Below are 19,567 nucleotides of genomic sequence, written 5' to 3'. Positions count from 1 at the left end.
TGTCCCAGGGACGTTCTCAGCCGCGTGCATTATTTTCCGCAAAAGGAGGCACTGCTCCAACGCGCGTGGGAACTGGGCCCCCTGACCTTTGAGGGAGCCGAGATCACGCTCCTGCCTGACCTCTCCAGATGCACGCTAGCCATGCGTCGGCTGCTGAAGCCTCTTCTGGACATTATCCGGGACTCAGGAGCCTCCTATAGATGGGGCTACCCATTCCATCTCATTATAAAATCTGGAACTTCCTCCTACATCCTGCGTACGCCTGCGGATTAGCCTGGTGCGCTACAGCTGCTAGACCATGGTGACCTGAGACTGCCTGACTGGACCTTGCCGAATCTTCCGCTGCCCGCCTCAGGGTTGCAAACGGGAGGCCGCTCTCAACGTTCAGAGACACGAAGATCTAGATCTCCGCGCCGAAGAGGCTCCCGCTCTCCTCGCCTACGGGACCCCCACTCTCCAGCTCGTCAGCCGGTGGACAGCCGCAGGGATCCAGCCCGGGAGACCCGCTCCACTTGAGCGCCTCTGTCGTGAGTTCAAGTGTGACTTTCTGACTCTCCTGGCTATACACAGCAGCCTGCTCTGGAGTCGGAGTGAAGTGGCCATAATGTGCCTTCCACCCTAGCTGTTTTGCCATCCGGGTGCTTCCTTACCCTCTCTCCCTTTCCCTGCCCGACCCCCCCCCCCCCCCCTCCTCCCTGCTGCCTCCCCCCCCCCCTCCTCCCTGCTGCCTCCCCCCCCCCTTTTTCCCCTCTCCCACTATTGGTACGACTCATGTCTGCCCCTGCTGGGATCTGGTCGAGGCAGAATGCGCTGGACTCTCTCTCTGCCTCCGGTGACTGGAACTGTTCGTATTGCTGTTCTCGGGGGTGGGACGGTGGATTTGGGTCCGTGTTCTCGGGGGGAGGGGGAGGGGAGGGGGGTTATTGTTCCTCTTTGGTCTGGTTTACATGATGTATGTTTCATATTATGCACGTTACTGATACTTCTACTGAAAATGCTGTTACCATGCCTTTAGCGGAGCCACTGGGTCTGCTCAGAGTGGCTGTGTGTCCGCCTTCTTATGTACCGGCAATTAGGCCGCCCCTTTCTCATGCCCTCGCTCTTCGCGGCTACACAGTCAATCTGACCTAGACCTGACCAGTTGTCGGCCTGCGCACCTGCTTTAGCCGTACAGTGCCTTTTAAGGAGTCGCACATTCCACCCTATCGGTGTCCTCTGTTGGCGTTACATCGTTTACACTGTGTTATGGTTATACATGTTTATTCCCCTTCTCTTTGAATACGCTACGTCGGACTCTGACGTGTCCCTCCCTCACCTCCGTCTCGCACCTGAGCCATCCCCGTTTCCTCCCCTCCGCCTCCCGGCCGCTCCCCCCTCCCCCTATATTCCCCCCCGGCCTCCCTTCTCACCCCTCCCCCCATATTCCCCCCCAGCCTCCCCATCCCCCTCCCCCCCGTCAACCCCTTCCCCCGCCCCTCCTTCCCTACCTGACCCCCCCCCCCCCTTTTTTTCAACCCCCCCTCCCCCATATTCCCTCATTCATATCCGATATACTGGCTATCCGGTGATCCTAGTGCAGATTCCTCCCCTCCTGTAATGGTACTCCCCCGACCTGATGGTTGGACTGGCAACATCGCAGGTACAAGACCCAGATTGGGGCCGCCTATGGTGATGTCGGCACTCCCTGGATTACGTCTCTCTCCCGGCAACTACCTGACCCTGCTGCTTCGCGGCACTCTTCCTTACTCTTTTTATTCTCGCTTTTACATCTCCTTTCTCACTCCTGATCTCTTCTCGGTGTCCCCATTGTACTCTCCTTATCTTTACCCGGAGCTTCCTGCCTGAGCTTCTCCCTTTGGCCTGCTCTTCTACGCTACCCCGCCTGGTTTTTCCACAGGTTCCTGGCTGGTCACCGTGGTGTCCCTGCCACACCTAGTGTTTGGGTCTTTGGCACCCATTTCTGATTTTTCTTGCCCCCTCTTCTTCGCCATTTTTCTCCACCCTCTCTTTGTGTAGCCCCTCACCTCTTGCTTCCTCCCCCTCTGTTTGTTTTTTTCGCCCTCCCAAACCCCCCCCCCCCCCCCCCCCCCCCCGGGCCGTTCCTCACTGAGCATGTCCTCGGTTCTATGTGTCTCCATTAACGCACAAGGCCTGAACATACCGGAGAAACGCTCCTCCCTGTTGCGTCTCCTGTGGGCCAAACGTGCATCGGTGGCGTTCATACAGGAGACCCACTTCCGGGAAGATCAAATCCAGAACCTGACAGATCGTAACTTCTCTGATGCATTTCATAGTTGCTCATCGGATTCTAAAACAAGAGGGGTATCTATCTTGATTGCCTGCTCTGCCCCGTGGGAACTAGTTGACCAGGTGTCGGACTCAGAGGGCCGGTTCCTCTTTGTAAAAGGCAAAATGGCAGGTACTATATGCACCTTTGGCACGGTGTACCTTCCTAATTCCGGACAGGTAGACTTTTTAGACCGCTGCTTTGCGGAAGTTGACGATTTCCTAGAGGGAGTGATTGTTCTCGGAGGCGACTTCAACATGGCCCTCGACCCCCTTCTAGACTCTTCCACGGGACGTTCATCTCTCTCTTTCTCCTCTCTTCGGCGCACCAAGCAAACGTTACACTCCCACCAACTGATGGATGTTTGGAGGCTCTTCCACCCACAGGACAGAGACTATACCTTTTTCTCTAACCCACATAATCTTTATTCGCGTCTCGACTATCTTTTTTTCTCACAAGCACACCTTGACCTTGTTACTGCCGCCTCTATCGACCCCATCTCATTCTCTGATCATGCACTGATCTCTCTTTCTCTCTCTTTTGCCCCCCCTCAACCGCGGACATGGCGCTGGCGCCTCAACGACACCTTGCTTAGGGACCCTGGAGTCCTTGCCGAAATACAGTCGGACCTGTCTAACTACTTTGCAACCAATGTTACCACAGATGCCTCCCCCCAGGTTGTCTGGGAAGCTCATAAATGCTTTATCCGCGGGACGTTCATTAAACTGGCCACGCGCCTCAAAAAAGAACGGTCTGCTTTCTCGCTGATTCTCGCTCTGATCTCTAAAATTGAGACCTTAGACAAGCAGCACAAGAGGACACTTGCAGTAGCCACTGGGGCGGAGTTGGCAGCCCTTCGGGGTACACTGAGGGATCTTACCTTCGCAAACACCAAAGCCGCTCTTGCTCGCTGCCGCGCCACTATTTTGAATTCGGCAACAAGCCGGGCAAGACCTTAGCCCGGGTCTTACGGTCGCAAAGAGCCCGATCCTTTATCCCTCATGTCTCCTCCTCTTCCGGTGCTAAACTCTCCCTGACCTCTCAAATAGCTGACGCCTTTCGTTCTTATTATGTGACTTTATACGGTCTCAACTCGGCAAGCAGCCCACCTAGCTCCGGACCCCTCCCCTCCTCCATCTCCGCATACCTGCGTGACTCGGGCCTTCCTTCCCTCTCAGAAGACAGCATCTCCTCTATTGAGTCCCCCATCACGGCCACGGAATGTGAATGGGCGATCAAATCCACCCCTTCGGGTAAAGCCCCTGGCCCGGACGGGTTTACTCTGCCCTACTACAAAATCTTTGGTCCCCTCCTGAGGGAACATTTTTTATCTGCGTACAATTCTGTCTCCACTGGCTCCCCACTCCCTCCGGACTCACTACGGGCCCACATCTCGGTAATCCCCAAAGAGGGTAAAGATCCCTCTCACTGTAAAAACTATCGTCCCATTTCCCTCCTAAATTTAGATCTAAAGTTTTTTTCTAAAATCTTGGCAGCCCGCTTGACGCCACTTCTCCAGCCCGTTATACATCCGGATCAAGTAGGCTTCATGTCTATGAGGGAAGCGCGGGATAACACCACCCGAGCCCTCAATCTCATCCACCATGCCCGTTCTTCAGACCTGCCATCAATGCTCTTATCCATGGACGCGGAGAAGGCCTTTGACCGAGTTAGCTGGCCCTTCCTCTTTGCCACCCTCCAACATATCGGCCTTGGTCCTCATATGCTGGCGTGGATAGGCTCGCTATACTCCCACCTCAGCCCAGGTCTCGGTCAACGGCCTTCTCTCCGGCCCGTTCTCTATTTCCAACGGTACTCGTCAAGGCTGCCCCCTGTCCCCTCTCATCTTTATCTTGACACTGGAACCTTTCCTTAGACATGTCAGAAGCAATGTTAGTGTCTCTGGGGTGAGTGTGGGGCGAGTGGAGCATAAGGTAGCGGCGTACGCAGACGATCTCCTTTTCTTTTTAACCTGTCCTTCTGTGTCCCTCCCTAACCTTCTTTCGGAACTCTCTCGGTACCAAACCCTGTCCAACTACAAGATAAACTAAAAATCCGAGCCCCTTAATCTCTCTCTTCCTTCTCCCATAGTGACCGCCCTGGAGTCCGCCTTCCCCTTTCGTTGGTCCCAGTCTTCCCTGACTTACCTGGGGGTCCAACTAACGCCCTTTGTCTCTGATATCTTCACTACAAACTTCCCTCCCATGCTGAAACGAATTGAGCTGGACTTTCTGAGATGGCACAAGGGCACTTTCTCCTGGTTTGGGCGCTGCTCTACCTTTAAAATGAATATCTTGCCTCGCCTCCTGTACCTCTTCCAGGCCCTCCCGGTGGCAGTGCCCTTGTCCTACTTTAGGCAACTTTCCCCAATCCTTACCAGGTTCATCTGGGCTCATAAGCAACCCCGCCTTGCGAAGGCAGTCCTATATCGCCCAAAATCGAGAGGTGGCCTAGGGCTTCCCAACCTCTACCACTATTATGTCGCCGCCCACCTTTCGAGAGTGGTAGACTGGCACCGTCACACCCAGACGAAACTGTGGGTAGGCCTCGAAATGGAATTGTCCCCCTTCTCGCTGCAGGCAGCCCCGTGGCTACCGGATGCCTGTCGCCGAATTGCCCAACACCCTACTATTGCTCCGACCCTGAAGATATGCCAAAAACAACTCTCTTCTGGCTTCCTGGCTCCACACCCCTCTCCTCTATTTTCAGTCTTGGGCAACCCCTCTTTTTTGCCCGGCATGGAAGATCCAGTGTTCCGCACTTGGTCCCGTACAGGTAATTTCCGCACAGCCTCTTTCCTCTCAGGCTTGAATTGGCTGTCTTTGTCTTCGCTCAATGACCTTGCGGACCCTTCACCTTTGGGATTCTGGCGGGCATTGCAGCTACACCACTTCCTTCATTCCCTCCCCAACCCCTCCTGCTTCGCACGGCCACATACCCAGTTTGAATCTCTCTGTCTGGGCTCCAGCCCTTCCCGCCACACTTTCTTTCTTCTATACGCCATGTTGGGTTCGCCTCCGGAACAGCCTCCGCCACCCTTTCTCAACGCTTGGGAAGAGGACCTCAACATTACGTTTTCTGCAGCGCAGGTGGAGCGTGTCTTCACATGTACACACTCAACTTCCATTGCCTCTGGTCTCCAGGAGGCCGGATACAAACTACTCTCTCGTTGGTATCGAGTGCCTACCCGACTCCATCGGATTTTCCCGGAGGTCTCACCACTTTGCTGGAGGAACTGCGGTGGGGAGGGGTCCCTTCACACCTTCTGGAGCTGCCTTAAGCTGGTCCCTTTTTGGAGGGAAGTATGGCGCATTTCCTCTACTTTCACTGACTATCAGCTTCCTTTCTCCCCATCACTCTTCCTCCTGCATCTGTCGGACATCCCTCTGAAGTCCTACCGACGCTCTGTGCTCCGTCACCTGGTCAACGCCGCCCATGCCTGTATCCCCGCGCTGTGGCGTCAACCCGATCCCCCGAGTATTTCCATGTGGCTCCGTAAACTGGAGGATATCAAGCGCATGGAGGACCTCACTGCGCAACTGCATGACAGCAACTCTCGTTTCTTCTGGACGTGGTTTCATTGGGAGCAATTTACCGAATCGACCGAATTTCGGTCCCTCCTGACTCCTGAGTGAGGAATGGTCCCCCCCACTCCTCCCCATCTTCCCCTCACCTCCCTCTGGTAGCTTTTCTGTGTCCTTTTCTTTGTTCTTCTCTCTGGTTGTTGTTTGAGCGTTAGCTCACTCCCTAGTTGGTTTGCATTATGCCTACCCACCCATCGGGATCTGCGGATTGCCTTGGTATTTGTTACAGCTTTATTTCTAACTTCTGTTGTAAAATATGTCTATGCAATAAGGATATGTTTCTATGTCAGTGCATTTTGTGACTGCGGCACGTTGCTGCATGTTTTGTTATATAAATTGAAAAAAAGAATAAAATAGAGAATTAAAAAAAGAAAAAAAAAAAGATTATCTGACAGATTATCTGTCAAAGATTTAAAGCCAAAGCCAGAAACAGACTGTAAAAAGAGATACGGTCATAAAGGAAAGCCTGAGATTTCTCCTCTTTTCAAATCCATTCCTGGCTTTGGCTTCAAATCTTTGACAGATAATCTTTGTGTAAATGCACCCTAATGCTGGGTTTACACGAAACGATAATTGGCCCGATCATACGATTAACGATTTTTTTTTCATAACAATCAGCGTTTCTGGCCAGCGGGAGCACATGCCTAGTAAGTGCATTCAAAAGGATGCTGGTTGACCTCAGGGAGAGGTCCCGCTAGGCAGAAACCTACTCCACCTACTCCGCAAACCAGTCATCGGCTGTGTTGGAGTCCTCTCTGGCCAGCAGTGCAGTAAAATCCAGTGATTCCCAGGGGGAAAATCTTCTCTGACCAGTCACCTTTCTTTTTCTTCTCAATTGACCTGGGACATCATGTAGGCGTCTCCTGGTGACAACTCGTCTCCACAGAATCGTTTAGGTTCATGACTCCAGCGCCATCCACACCTCTGTAAAAGCTCCCCATTTGTATTGATCCACATAGTAAGGCCATGTTCATACACAGTGAAAACATCGGTTGTTGTCTGACCAGGCCGTGTCAAACAACAGCCGATGTCGGAGATGTTCACCAGGCGGATACAGCAGTATCGGCAAGATGAACATCACTTTATTTTAAACTGCAATAAGTCCATTGTTTAATGGTAAAATAAAGTGTGTCAACATGTCCCAACTGCGCATAGCGTACCCCATGTAATATTTACGTCCAATTTTAGCCCTCTAATAGTAATTAGGGCCCTCTGCGCCCATATATAATACAAAGGCCACCTCTGTGCACTTGTAAAGTAAATAGTCCCACATTTGTGGCCTTAAAGTATATATACCCCTTCTGTGTCCCACATAATAACTAAAACACCTCTATGGTAGTAAGGCCCATCTCTGTCCCCTATAGACCTAAGGCCCTCTTCATGCCCCATAATGTAGTTAGTCCTTGCAGTGCCCCCATATAGTAGTTGAGCCTCTTTGTGCCTCCATACAGTAGTTAGACACCCTCTCTGGCACCATATAGTAGTTTGGTTCCTCTGCACAGAAAAACACTTTTGTTCCATGTCTCCAACTACATTTAGTCAGTCTAAACGATGTGCATAGCTGCATCTGTAAGATGAAGACTGTGTATTCAATGACTGTTCAACCTTTAGACTGTTCTTATGTTATGGTACCACTGCAGTTGACTGCACTTACTACTGCATCAAGGCACACTTCCTGGATAAAATGGTGATGTCACGAGCTGACTCCCAAAGCTGTGCGGGCTGTGGCTGCTCGAGAGGATGATGGAAGGGCGACACTGAGGGACAAAGGGCACTGGAGGGACACTGAGCATCCCTCTGCCATCATCCTCTCCAGCAGCCACAGCACGCACAGCTCTGGGAGTCGGGTCGTGACATCACTATTTTATCCAGGAAGGGAAGCCTTGATGCAGTAGTAAGTAAAGGGAAAAAGCCCTTTATGTGCATTTACTGTAATAAGCATATATTGTTGATTTGTATAAGTTTTGGGGGGCAATACAATATTTTAATAAAAATTTTCACTGGACTTTCATTAAAATGCTGAGGCTGATTCACTTATGCTTTCAAAATGCATGGCATAATTTTAAGATGTTTAAAAGAGAACAAAAGCACAAACAGAAAACAAAACATTGCATGACGGCACGAAAAATTTATCTTATAGGGTCACACAGCTTCTCCATAGTTGGTGTATTAAATGTCCTGTACTATAAATTTAGGAGTGCCTGCTTCTTGGTAAACACTCAACATAGCAGAACACACCTAGGTACCTCGCTCATTTGTCTGTTTTAGTCTTGTTTATAATTTCTCGTTAGGTCAGTAATAAAAGCTTGCTGGGATGGGCTGTTTTTTTTTTTTCTTTCATTAGGGAAAATAAATAATCCTCTTTTCTACCCAATGCAAAAAAAAACAAAAATGAAAGCCAGCCTACCAATTGTCTCCTTCACACTCATGAAGCTAAAAATACCAGGCAGATTCTCCTGCATAAATGGATATAATGCCCAGCTGTGGGATTGCATGTTCCCCATCATGCAGTATTTTGGCATTTATGTTTCAGTGTAAAGAAACCACTATGAGCGAAACCACAGTAAGTTCAGTTTCACAAAATGCTGAATTTGACTCCCAGTGGCTGAAGAAGATGGATGCAGCACTAGGGCTGCCTAGAAAACATGGATACAGCCTTCTCCAGCAACCTGGGAGTTACATGCAGATGGTTCAGTGTATCGCAACACCAATAACAGAAATGTTAACACATGAAAGCATAAATCCTAAAAACACACAAAGCAGAATACAAGCAAACAAGAGGCTACACATACAGTTGCAATCTTTATTAACAATATTCATAAATGTTCAGTATATCCAGCATTATTGGAGGCTTTATGCAACATTAAACTACTTGTAAATGTCGATACCAGTTAACAACTGCAGGACATCAATAAGCACAGTAATATTATACACCTCAAGGGTTTAGCAGAGTAACAAACTGTAGAATTCTACTTCATAAATTACTGTTTTTATTCTACCAATTTTTTTCCATTATGTGTGCCCCAAAAGTATATTCACATAGACTATTTCATATGTAGGTCACAACCCTGAAATAAGCTTTATATGAGGCAATGTATGTCACTGGGACACATGCCTACTGCAGGATGAACGTCCGTATTCTTATCAGTTGCTCCTCCTAAGAAGCTGTAGTTTACCAATACCTACAGTAATGATGGTCACCCCTAACTGGCCACAGATAGATGCATGTGGATCACAACAGTGACATGCAGATCCATGGTAAGGGAGCTCTTTACATGCAATCCTGGCATGCAAATCACTCTGACATGTCTAGAAATGTCGGCCAGATGTGGGGAGAGGATAGCCACCTCCCCTCCTGTTAGGTGAACGTACAGCAACCAAGGCAGGAGTTTTTTTTATAATTTGCCTAAGACGAATTTCATGGAAGGTTGTTTGCGTCTAAAACAAAATCATGCATAAATTCACGCAGAAGACATGAATTTAGGACGATTAAGATGAGCCTGGAAACAGAAAACAGCTGCTGGGAATTTAAAAGGAGCTAAAATGTGCTACAGATTTACACATCAATATTGTAAACTGTAAAAATTAGTACACTTTGCAAAAAGGTTGTGCAAAACTATTGTATTTACAAAATGGCACAGAAGTGAATTCAACAGTCTATGCACATGCGCACTTCATCCAAGTCTTCAACAGAAGGATCTATGCTACTACCCAGGAAAAAAACGCCAGCTTCAAATAGGGGTCACTTTCATAGTGTACTAGGTTCACGAAAGGTTACAGCAGTGTGAGCAAATATTGCCCAAGTCAAATCCTATCGTTAAAGCTGAGAAAGGTTTAAGGCCATTCAAGTTAAAAGGGCAGAGTGAGAAAAACCTTTGAGAACCCAGTCTGATTTGACAGTTTTGCTTTACTCCCTCTCAAAACAGAAATTTGTGGTCTTAACCTTCAAAACAAACGAAAAAAAAAAAAAAAAATCTTAAATACAAAACTTAATACAGTATGAAGATCAGAAGGTAAAGAGGAAAAAAAAAGCAGACATTAAAAATGGTAAAACTCAAGTGTCCATTGTTCACACCTGTCCTACCACTAGGAAATAGGCATTATGTACATTTGTCTTGATTTCAAGTAAATGACTTTACATTGCTATACCAAAACATCTGTTTATCAGTGCATCGGTTTATCGTTTGAAACAACTAATCTGAAACTACAGAATTTCACACTCAAGGCAGCAGCTTGCACTACTATTGCCTGTTAAGCTGCCGGACTGACTATTAGTGTACGGGGAGGAGCAGCAGAGAAAACAGAAGGTTTAGAAAGGAAGAGAGATGGAAATGAGGTGGTGTTCATGCACTCGGGCTGGCTCATCAACCAGCCAGCTTGCTGGCCACTAGAGAAGGTTTCCTCTGAGGAAGGTCTTGCGGAGTAGGGATATGATCTCCTGTGACTTCTGTCTTGTCCGGAGCAGCAGCAGCAGGAAGTGGCTTGTTCTTCATCTTTGCTTTAGCCATGTTGTAGTCTCCAGAGTCAAAATACTTTTGCTACCAAAAGAAAATGACAAAAAGGCAAGGTGTCATTTAACCCTTAAACTGCAAGGACAAGAAACATGGCAAAATCACTACTCTGAACTTTCCACCCCTGGGCTGCTTCATACAATTTAACATTTAGCAAAGCATAGCATTATGAAGGAAAAGCATAAGGAAAAAAAAAAAAAGTAATCTGACCCAAGCAGAAACCATAATTGAGAAGACAAAACTTTTTGCAATCCAGATTATGGAGTCAATAAACATCTTAGGAGGCATTAACGCATTCCGTGCGCCATCTGTAAATATATTCAATGTGATGCAGAACGGAATACAGAGCTGCCTGCATTGTGAATCAGTTTAAATCTTTGCATTATTGTACTGAACCAGTCCCACGGCTGTGTCAGTACAGTGGTGCAAACATTTAAACTAATTCTGCGCTCCCGGCATCATCATGAATGATGATGTTGGGAATTCTGTGATTCTTGTATGTAGCACATCTTCCATGCATGGACAGAACGTTTGAACGTCCCCTTAATTAGGCGATCTGGCTCCCTGAGGCAGGGCTCACACAAATATAATGGCATACCTCCATAACATGGATCTAAAGGATGGGCCCATTATGGATAAGACAGCATGAGTGTTTCTGTAAAGTATTGAGAGGTACAGATAAGCAAGTTTACAGCAACTTTGGATTTGTCCAAACCTAATAGGTTTTGTCTGAGATGTCTCCATATTACCCTAAAATGGGCCAGCAATATCTAACTGTGGAACTTGTGTACAATGGCACAAAGAAAATATTTAATTCATGATAACTTACCCCTTTCTGTAGCCGTTTTCTCAAGAAGTCTGACCCTCCTGGTTTAGGGCCCAGATGAGGATACCGTGCTTTTAATTTTGCCTCTTCGGCTTTTTCTGGGCTAATCACCTTATCATCCATCTCCTTTAAAAGGAAAGGAAAGCAAGTGAAATACATACAATGTACTGGACATCCTTACAGCCTATACCAAGTGCTCAGTTTTTACTGAATACCCTAACATTTTCTTTGCAGCAATATTCTAGCAGTATGATGGGTTTCTTGCTCTCATAAGTAGACAGGAGATAGGCCACAAAGAATAGGCCACACAGAATAGACCAATGAGCTACACAATAACATCACCATCTCCAAAAATCTCTCCCAGCATCTCCAAGATTCTCCCCACCAAGCTCCTCCCTCTTTGTTTCTTTATATGCAATGATTGAGGCCTAAAGTGGACCTGTCAGCTGCTATCCACATCCTGAACTGTTGACACTATTAGACCAGGGAGACACGTGGTACCTTTCATATATCTGTCTGTGCTTGAACATAGAAAATTATTTTATTTTATAGTAAAAAGAGTCAAAGAGGCTTTCCTGAGCTCCTGAGGTGGAGCAAGTTGCAACACCTTCTTACTCTTCCCCTCCCATACCTGACCCTGCTGGGACTCCAGGAGTAAATCAAGCAGAGAGGAGGAGAGAGGAAGCAGTCCAGCTTCCATCTACTCAGGAGCTTGGAAAAGCCTCTCTGTACCAGAGAATAAGAGCACTTATCCACATTCTGGAAGCACAGCTGGATATATGAAAGGTACAGGGTGTCTAATTGAACAAACAGATATATGACTGGGACAGCAGATGTGACAGAGGGATAACTCAATATGAAGACATCAGGGTTCTGTGAGACTTAGCTGAAGTGCTGATTTACAACCTGTTGTAAGAAGATATGGAGTCTATATAAATCTGCCACAAGTGGCATGCTGAGCCAGCTGATTTAGAGGTTTTATACAGGCCTCTAATTATTGTTAGGGTGTGACGCAAACTAAGATGTATACATTTATTTTCCAAGACTTAGGTCCGCAAATATTTCTTTTTTAAACAGCTGAAAAGCCTGTTCAAATTTCTGAGCCATATTATAGACATATCACAGTTGTAGAGAGTGGTAGTCCGGGACTGCAAAACTCCAGAGCAGACTCCTGCATTTAGTCTTTTTTGCTTTTACTAAGGGTAAATTCACACGGACGGTTCAGCAGCGGATTCTATGCTGCAAAGTCGCAGCGAAATCCGCTGTGGATCCTATGCCTTTTACTTTCTATGAGGATAAACACTCGCAGCGGGATTTACATCCCCCTGGGAGTATGTACGTGAAAGCGCCATTAACACCGCCCCCACCCCCGGCTGGACGTCCTGCTCAGCCAATCAGTGGCTGCAGCGGGGCAGTGCACTGATTGGCTGAGCAGGACGTCCAGCCGGGGGTGGGGGCGGTGTTAATGGCGCTTTCACGTACATACTTCCAGTGGGATGTAAATCCCGCTGCGAGTATTTATCCTCATAGAAAGTAAAAGGCATAGGATCCACAGCGGATTTTGCAGCATAGAATCCGCTGCTGAGACGTGAAGACCCCAGGTCACGGCTCTATGCTTGTCAGGTAATTGACAGAGAGATGGTTAGTGGCCTCTCTGCCTGACAAACTCAGAGCCGTCACTAGTCACAGGCAGCTCCATGACCAGATGACCATTTGTCGCACCTACTTTTTCCCTACTGCAAAGCTGCAGGCGTGGCTGGTAGCTTCAGGGAGCTGCACACCAGAGGTATGCTGTGCACCAGGGGACCATATCAGCAAAATTGTGCTGATTGGTTCCCTTTAAGGGTGCCTTCACACCTACCGGATCCGCAGCGGATCTCACTTCTGCGGATTCGCAGCGAGATCAGCTGCGGATCCAGTATCAATTCACCCCTATGATAGCACATACTCGCAGCGGGATTGAGATCCCGCTGTGAATATGTGCTTTAACCCCCCGCTTTCCGCAGCCCCCATCCCCGGCCGCATCCAGCAGACTGCATCCCGCCACCGAGAGAATACAGTACCTGCTTGGTGGCACGGCTGCAGTGAGGCTGACGGCTCCGGTCCCACTCAGATCAGCTGAGCGGGACCGGAGCCAGGAGCCTCACTGCAGCCGCGCCGCCGAGAGCATACATTACCAGGATGCAGCCAGGGATGGGGGGGGATGGGGCCGGGGATGGGGGATGCAGGCGGCGAGCCGCAGGATGCGGCCGGGGATGGGGGCATGCGGCCGGGGATGGGGGGATGCAATGGCGGGGCTGCGGACAGCGGGGATTAAAGCACATATTCACAGCGGGATGTCAATCCCGCTGCGAGTATGTGCCATCATAGGGGTGAATGGTACCGGATCCGCAGCGGTTCTCGCTACGAATCCGCAGAAGTGAGACACGCTGTGGATCCGGTAGGTGTGAAGGCACCCTAAAGGGGTTTCTTGATTCCACACATGGATGAGAACTTAACCATCTCTCAACCTCTAAGACAACCATTTGTCCTCATCTTTATTGATTTATTTTTTTTAACTAGTTTGAAAGCCATTTAAAGGGAATGTTTCACCTAGATTTTATGTCAGATGCTAAAACGTGTTCTTTCATTCTAATCTGTTTCTATTTCTTGACTGTTACTTTTGATTATTTCAACATTCGTACATTGTTATGGGGGTCGCCATCTTGCTTGAGCTGTTTTTAACAGCAATTAGTGACATGTTTAACAGCAAGACTCATTGACATAGACAATAGACAGTCTGTCCCCTTGAGATGAATGTGAAACATTACACTCTGTGACCTTTGAAAAGGTTATTTTATAGGGAGCTTCCATTGTCTCCTCTTTATAGTGGTGTCACATGTTACTGCAATGCTGTAATCACTTTTCAGCAGTCTTCCCTTATCACTACAGATAAAACAGGAAGTCTTAGCTTAGTATTAGCCCCAGTGGTGAGAATAAAAACTGCAAGATGTCGGGATTATTTTATAATATAGACAGAAAAATTGTAAAATTAGGGGGGGGGGGGGGGACACACCAAAAATTCTTTAAAAATATGTTCAACATAAAAACAAGTCACTTAAAAACCAATCACTTAAAAAAAACGGCTATGGGAATGTGCTGTAGCACCACACTTCCCAAACCTGCTTCTACACCCCCCGTCCCTGGAGTGTACAGCCCGAAAACTTACTTTATAAAGTTGGTGACCTGTATGTAAATTACCCCCAAGTAGTCACGGTGGGCGGTGATCTGCGGCAAGTAGTCAAGGTCCCTGGGCGTTCCGGAGCAGTAATCACGCCCCTCTTGTCGTGACTAGCCTGCATAATTGTGGCAATGTCACCGAGAGGCACGCTGTCCCTAACGTCAGCACGCCTACATTCTTTCTGTGCCGCTCATGCGCAGTACAGCGGGTCCGGTCCGCGCCGTACTGTGCAGGTGCAGAAAGCCTCAAACTCATTTTGCACCTGCGCAGTACAGCGCGGACCGGACCCGCTGTACTGTGCATGAGCGGCACAGAAAGAATGGAGGCGTGCTGACGTTAGGGACAGCACGCCTCTCTGTGACATCGCCACATCGACTACTTAGGGGTAATTTCCATACAGGGCGCCAACTTTATAAAGTAAGTTTTCGGACTGTACACTCCAGGGAAGGGGGGTGTAGAAGTAGGTTTGGGAAGTGTGCTGGGTGCTGCTACAGCACATTTCCACAGCGTTATAGCTGTTTTAAGTGATTGGTTCCCTTTAAGTCTTTCAGTTCTTACCAAGCTTCTATGTTATTCATACTCTTTACAAGAGCCAGCTGGAGGAGCCTTCCAAGTGCTAGGCACAGCAATGACTGGCACATATTTTCACAGTCAGCTCCTGTACAATGTAGGACAACAGACTAGTTTTACATTACTGCAGAGTCATTTTTGTAGGCTGTATCCACTACTTAATGCTCTTCAGAAGATATCACAGTGCTTCCCAGTAATGTTAAACAGGTTTTGTAGATGATTCGGCTTCACTAGTGGCCGCGGCGCTGTCCCGTCTTAGTCAACAATTGGCTGAGTGGGCTATCACTGCCAGACAAGTCTGTCTCAGAAGTGGCGACGGGATCAGTCACACTACATTGGGGAAGCTCAGAAACATAAGAGTGGGCTGTTGCTTATGTTATGCCCTCCCCAAGGTTAGCAATATATTAAAACTTTTAGCGGAATACCCGTTTAAAGGTGGGTGACAGTGACTCTGTGATACAGCTCTCAGGACCAGTTTGTGGGGTTAAATGTTAGTGTAAATTTTGGGGGAAACTAACAATGATTTTAATGGTAGTCCAACTCCTGGGAAGTCCACCTACAGTAGAGAAGTGCCACACCATTTTTTCACTATTAGGAAATCCGCTGCGATACTCAGTATTGTCATAGGCTAATGGTGCGTTTACACAGAGATTTATCTGACAGATATTTTTAAGCCAAAGACAGGAATGGATGTGAAAAAGAGGAGAAATCTCAAGTCTTTTGTTTATGGCCTGTTCTCTGTTTATAGTCTGATCCTGGCTTTGGCTTCAAAGATCTGTCAAATAAATCTCTTAGTAAACGCACCATTAGGCTCTGCATTCTTTCAGCAGATTTTTATTCTGCTGCAAGAATGTAGCCACTGCCTACTTAACCCATCAGCTGCCAGTCTTTAAACAAGCTAATACTTTACCCGCCCACACTCCTGGGACATGGCCATCCCGCTCAACCAATCAGTGGATGCGGCGAGTCAGCACACTGATTGGCTGAGCAGGACCTGTTTTTAGGTTAATTTCTGCATTACATACAGTTACATATGTCTACAATTAAAGGGGTTATCCAGCGCTTCATAAAAACATGGTCACTTCCTCCAGAGACATCATGGCTCATTTCCAGTTCATGTGTGGAGCACAAAGAAGCTTTAGAAAGTTTTGATTAAAGCTCTACAGTTCTGTATATACAGCTCCTATTCTGCAGTCCTGTATATACAGCTCCTATGCTGCCCTGTCTCTGGTCTGCAGTTCTGTATATACAGCTCCTATTCTGCCCTGTCTCTGGTCTGCAGTTCTGTATATACAGCTCCTATTCTGCCCTGTCTCTGGTCTGCAGTTCTGTATATACAGCTTCTATTCTGCCCTGTCTCTGGTCTGCAGTTATGTGTATACAGCTCCTATTCTGCCCTGTCACTGGTCTACAGTTATGTGTATACAGCTCCTATTCTGCCCTGTCACTGGTCTGCAGTTATGTGTATACAGCTCCTATTCTGCCCTGTCACTGGTCTGCAGTTCTGTATATACAGCTCCTATGCTGCCCTGTCACTGGTCTGCAGTTCTGTATATACAGCTCCTATGCTGCCCTGTCACTGGTCTGCAATACTGTGTATACAGCTCCTATTCTGCCCTGCCACTGGTCTGCAGTTATGTGTATACAGCTCCTATGCTGCCCTGTCTGTGGTCTGCAGTTATGTGTATACAGCTCCTATGCTGCCCTGTCACTGGTCTGCAGTTCTGTATATACAGCTCCTATGCTGCCCTGTCACTGGTCTGCAGTTCTGTATATACAGCTCCTATGCTGCCCTGTCACTGGTCTGCAGTTCTGTATATACAGCTCCTATGCTGCCCTGTCACTGGTGTGCAGTTCTGTATATACAGCTCCTATGCTGCCCTGTCACTGGTGTGCAGTTCTGTATATACAGCTCCTATGCTGCCCTGTCACTGGTGTGCAGTTCTGTATATACAGCTCCTATGCTGCCCTGTCACTGGTGTGCAGTTCTGTATATACAGCTCCTATGCTGCCCTGTCACTGGTGTGCAGTTCTGTATATACAGCTCCTATGCTGCCCTGTCACTGGTGTGCAGTTCTGTATATACAGCTCCTATGCTGCCCTGTCACTGGTGTGCAGTTCTGTATATACAGCTCCTATGCTGCCCTGTCACTGGTGTGCAGTTCTGTATATACAGCTCCTATGCTGCCCTGTCACTGGTGTGCAGTTCTGTATATACAGCTCCTATGCTGCCCTGTCACTGGTGTGCAGTTCTGTATATACAGCTCCTATGCTGCCCTGTCACTGGTGTGCAGTTCTGTATATACAGCTCCTATGCTGCCCTGTCACTGGTGTGCAGTTCTGTATATACAGCTCCTATGCTGCCCTGTCACTGGTCTGCAGTTCTGTATATACAGCTCCTAGTCTGCAGTTCTGTATTATGGAGAAGAGGGGGAGGTAGTGAATTACAGCCCAGCTGCAGAATCAGACTACATGAGCTCTGTATCCTGTAACCAATGAAACACATAAATGGAGCTTGATTATCAATCATATGGCAGAATTCCGGTGCATGTAACATATGCAAGACACTGTCTGCACCTCAGAGAACACAAGCTGGGGGGAGGGAGGGTCTAGTCACCAAAGCCAAAAATTGATTCAAAAAGCAACAAAAAGTAAATAAATGTGATTTCTCAAGCTCAGCCAATCACAGGCAGAGACAGGCCGCGGCCAGTGATTGGCTGAGCAGCCTGTCAGTGCAGAGAAGGCAGAGCCGCAAACACTGGGGAAGGCCTCCAAGGACACTGGGGAAGGCCTGAGAACACCAGGGAACGTGGTAAGGCGAGTTAAAGTGACTTTACCACCAGGCCCAGGCTGAAGCACTGGAGGCGGGCCGACCCACCCTTAGTGGGAGGAAACCCCTGCCCCTCTATGATAGGGTTCCATTGATTCTAATGGAGTCACGTCATGGAGGGGCTGGGGTTTCTTCCCACTAAGGGTGGGTTGGCCCACCTCCAAAGCTTCAGCATGGGCCTGGTGGTACAGTCACTTTAATACTTTATACTAAAAGGAAGGGCTGCACGGACATCGTTAACCATGTCCGTGCAGTCCTTGCTGCCCAATAGTTGGCCCATCTAATCTAGCAGATCAGCTCTCATTTACAGTTTATGATTGGGCCGTCTAATAGGAGCCTTAGAGCCAAAGGTTTAAGGCCTAAGGTGGACCTGTCAGCTGCCTGCTAATATGTAAATGAGGCTCAAGTGCCTTGGGAGAGTTCCCAAGAAGAGGAGCCAGCTAGCCCTGGGGAACAGCCTCTGAGAACTTTAACAGCCTGCTTGCAGATCCACCTTAAAGGGGTACTCCAGGCAAACTGTGGTTGGCACATAATTTATACTTACCTGTCCTGGTGCCCCACTGGTCTCCTGTATCTCCAGGCTTCCTGTGTGATCACAGCGCCACAGGACCCACCTGCTCAGCCAATTAGTAACTGCAGAGGTGTCCCGCCTCCATCACTGATTGGCTGAGTGGGGCCGTCAGTTGGTACCAGGCAGTGCCCGCTATAGATGGCACCAGATGTGTCACACAATTATCCCCAGGTGACATATGTGTGTACACTGAGGGGAAGGGCTGCATCCAGAGAACAATAGCCTGCACACACAGCTCCATGACACTTACAGGGGAGAGAGATTGAGGTCATCAGGTGTGGAGCCAAGAAGCCTCTATTATATGGTGAGTGAGCCAAGGCACTGTCACAGCCCAAACCTACAATAAGGAGCAGGGTGAGGCTGCAGGGTAACATGTATCCTCATGAAGATCGCACATAGGTGGGGCCGCAGCCACTACACGGATCAGCCAGGAAGTCACCCTGATCCCGCCGGGAATGGCCTCCCCCGGCTGCGGCAGAGGAGTGCACACACCCCGGGCCCAGCTACTACACTATCCCCGCTCACCGTCACCCGTGGAGGACGCACATGCCACCCCTCAGCCACGCGTGGTCTCGCCTCCAAGGCGCTGAGCCTACACAGTGCGGTCAGGAGCGGCCTGTACCAATCAGGGCAGGGGGGGGGGATCTCATCAGTGCCGCCACATTCCCTGGAGATGCAGATGCCGGGAATCCAGTTACTATGGGTTCGGAGCCCACTTCATATGACTCATCCTCCCGCGCCCCTCCGAGCTTATACTCCTCACCGAGCCGCCCCGGTACTGACCGCCGTGTCCCGCCAACATTACCTTTTGTTCGTCAGATGAGTTTTCCTCCTGTGCTTTGGTCTCCTGGTTATCCGCGGACATGTCGGTGGAGATACGGCGGCCTCAGAGCACCGTCTGACACCAAGCAGCCTCCAGGCTCCTCCTACTCAAAGATGGCCGCTACGCTAAATGCGTCACTCTCGCGTGTTAGCGACGTAAAGACGAGCAGGGAATCCTCTTCAAGCGTCCATCGTGCTCCGCTGCGTGGTGTCGTCTACAGCAAGGCATTGTGGGAGATGTAGTTTCTTTTTACATCCGCTATGAAAATGAGTTGTGTTGTGACGTGCGAGATTGTGATCATGTATGAAATGTATGAAATGTCCCCCAGCCGGAAAGAGCTGCTTA

General features: G+C 48.6%; 1 protein-coding gene across 1 annotated transcript; it reads right to left on the bottom strand.

Moving 5' to 3' along the window:
• Positions 1–8,654: 8,654 nt before the first annotated feature.
• ARPP19 (cAMP regulated phosphoprotein 19) lies at positions 8,655–19,354 on the bottom strand. The gene is made up of 3 exons (XM_069982692.1): positions 19,205–19,354; positions 11,212–11,334; positions 8,655–10,409 (listed from the first exon to the last, which is right to left on the bottom strand). Exons 1-3 carry the CDS (start codon positions 19,262–19,264, stop codon positions 10,236–10,238), a joined length of 357 nt encoding a protein of 118 aa, XP_069838793.1. The 5' UTR covers positions 19,265–19,354; the 3' UTR covers positions 8,655–10,235.
• Between the last annotated feature and the right edge of the window lie 213 nt (positions 19,355–19,567).

This window comes from Dendropsophus ebraccatus, chromosome 1 (assembly GCF_027789765.1).
Source record: "Dendropsophus ebraccatus isolate aDenEbr1 chromosome 1, aDenEbr1.pat, whole genome shotgun sequence".
Taxonomy (NCBI): Eukaryota; Metazoa; Chordata; class Amphibia; order Anura; family Hylidae; genus Dendropsophus; species Dendropsophus ebraccatus.
Note: the sequence above shows the minus strand (reverse complement) of the source record. Positions and strands in the feature narration are given on the sequence as shown.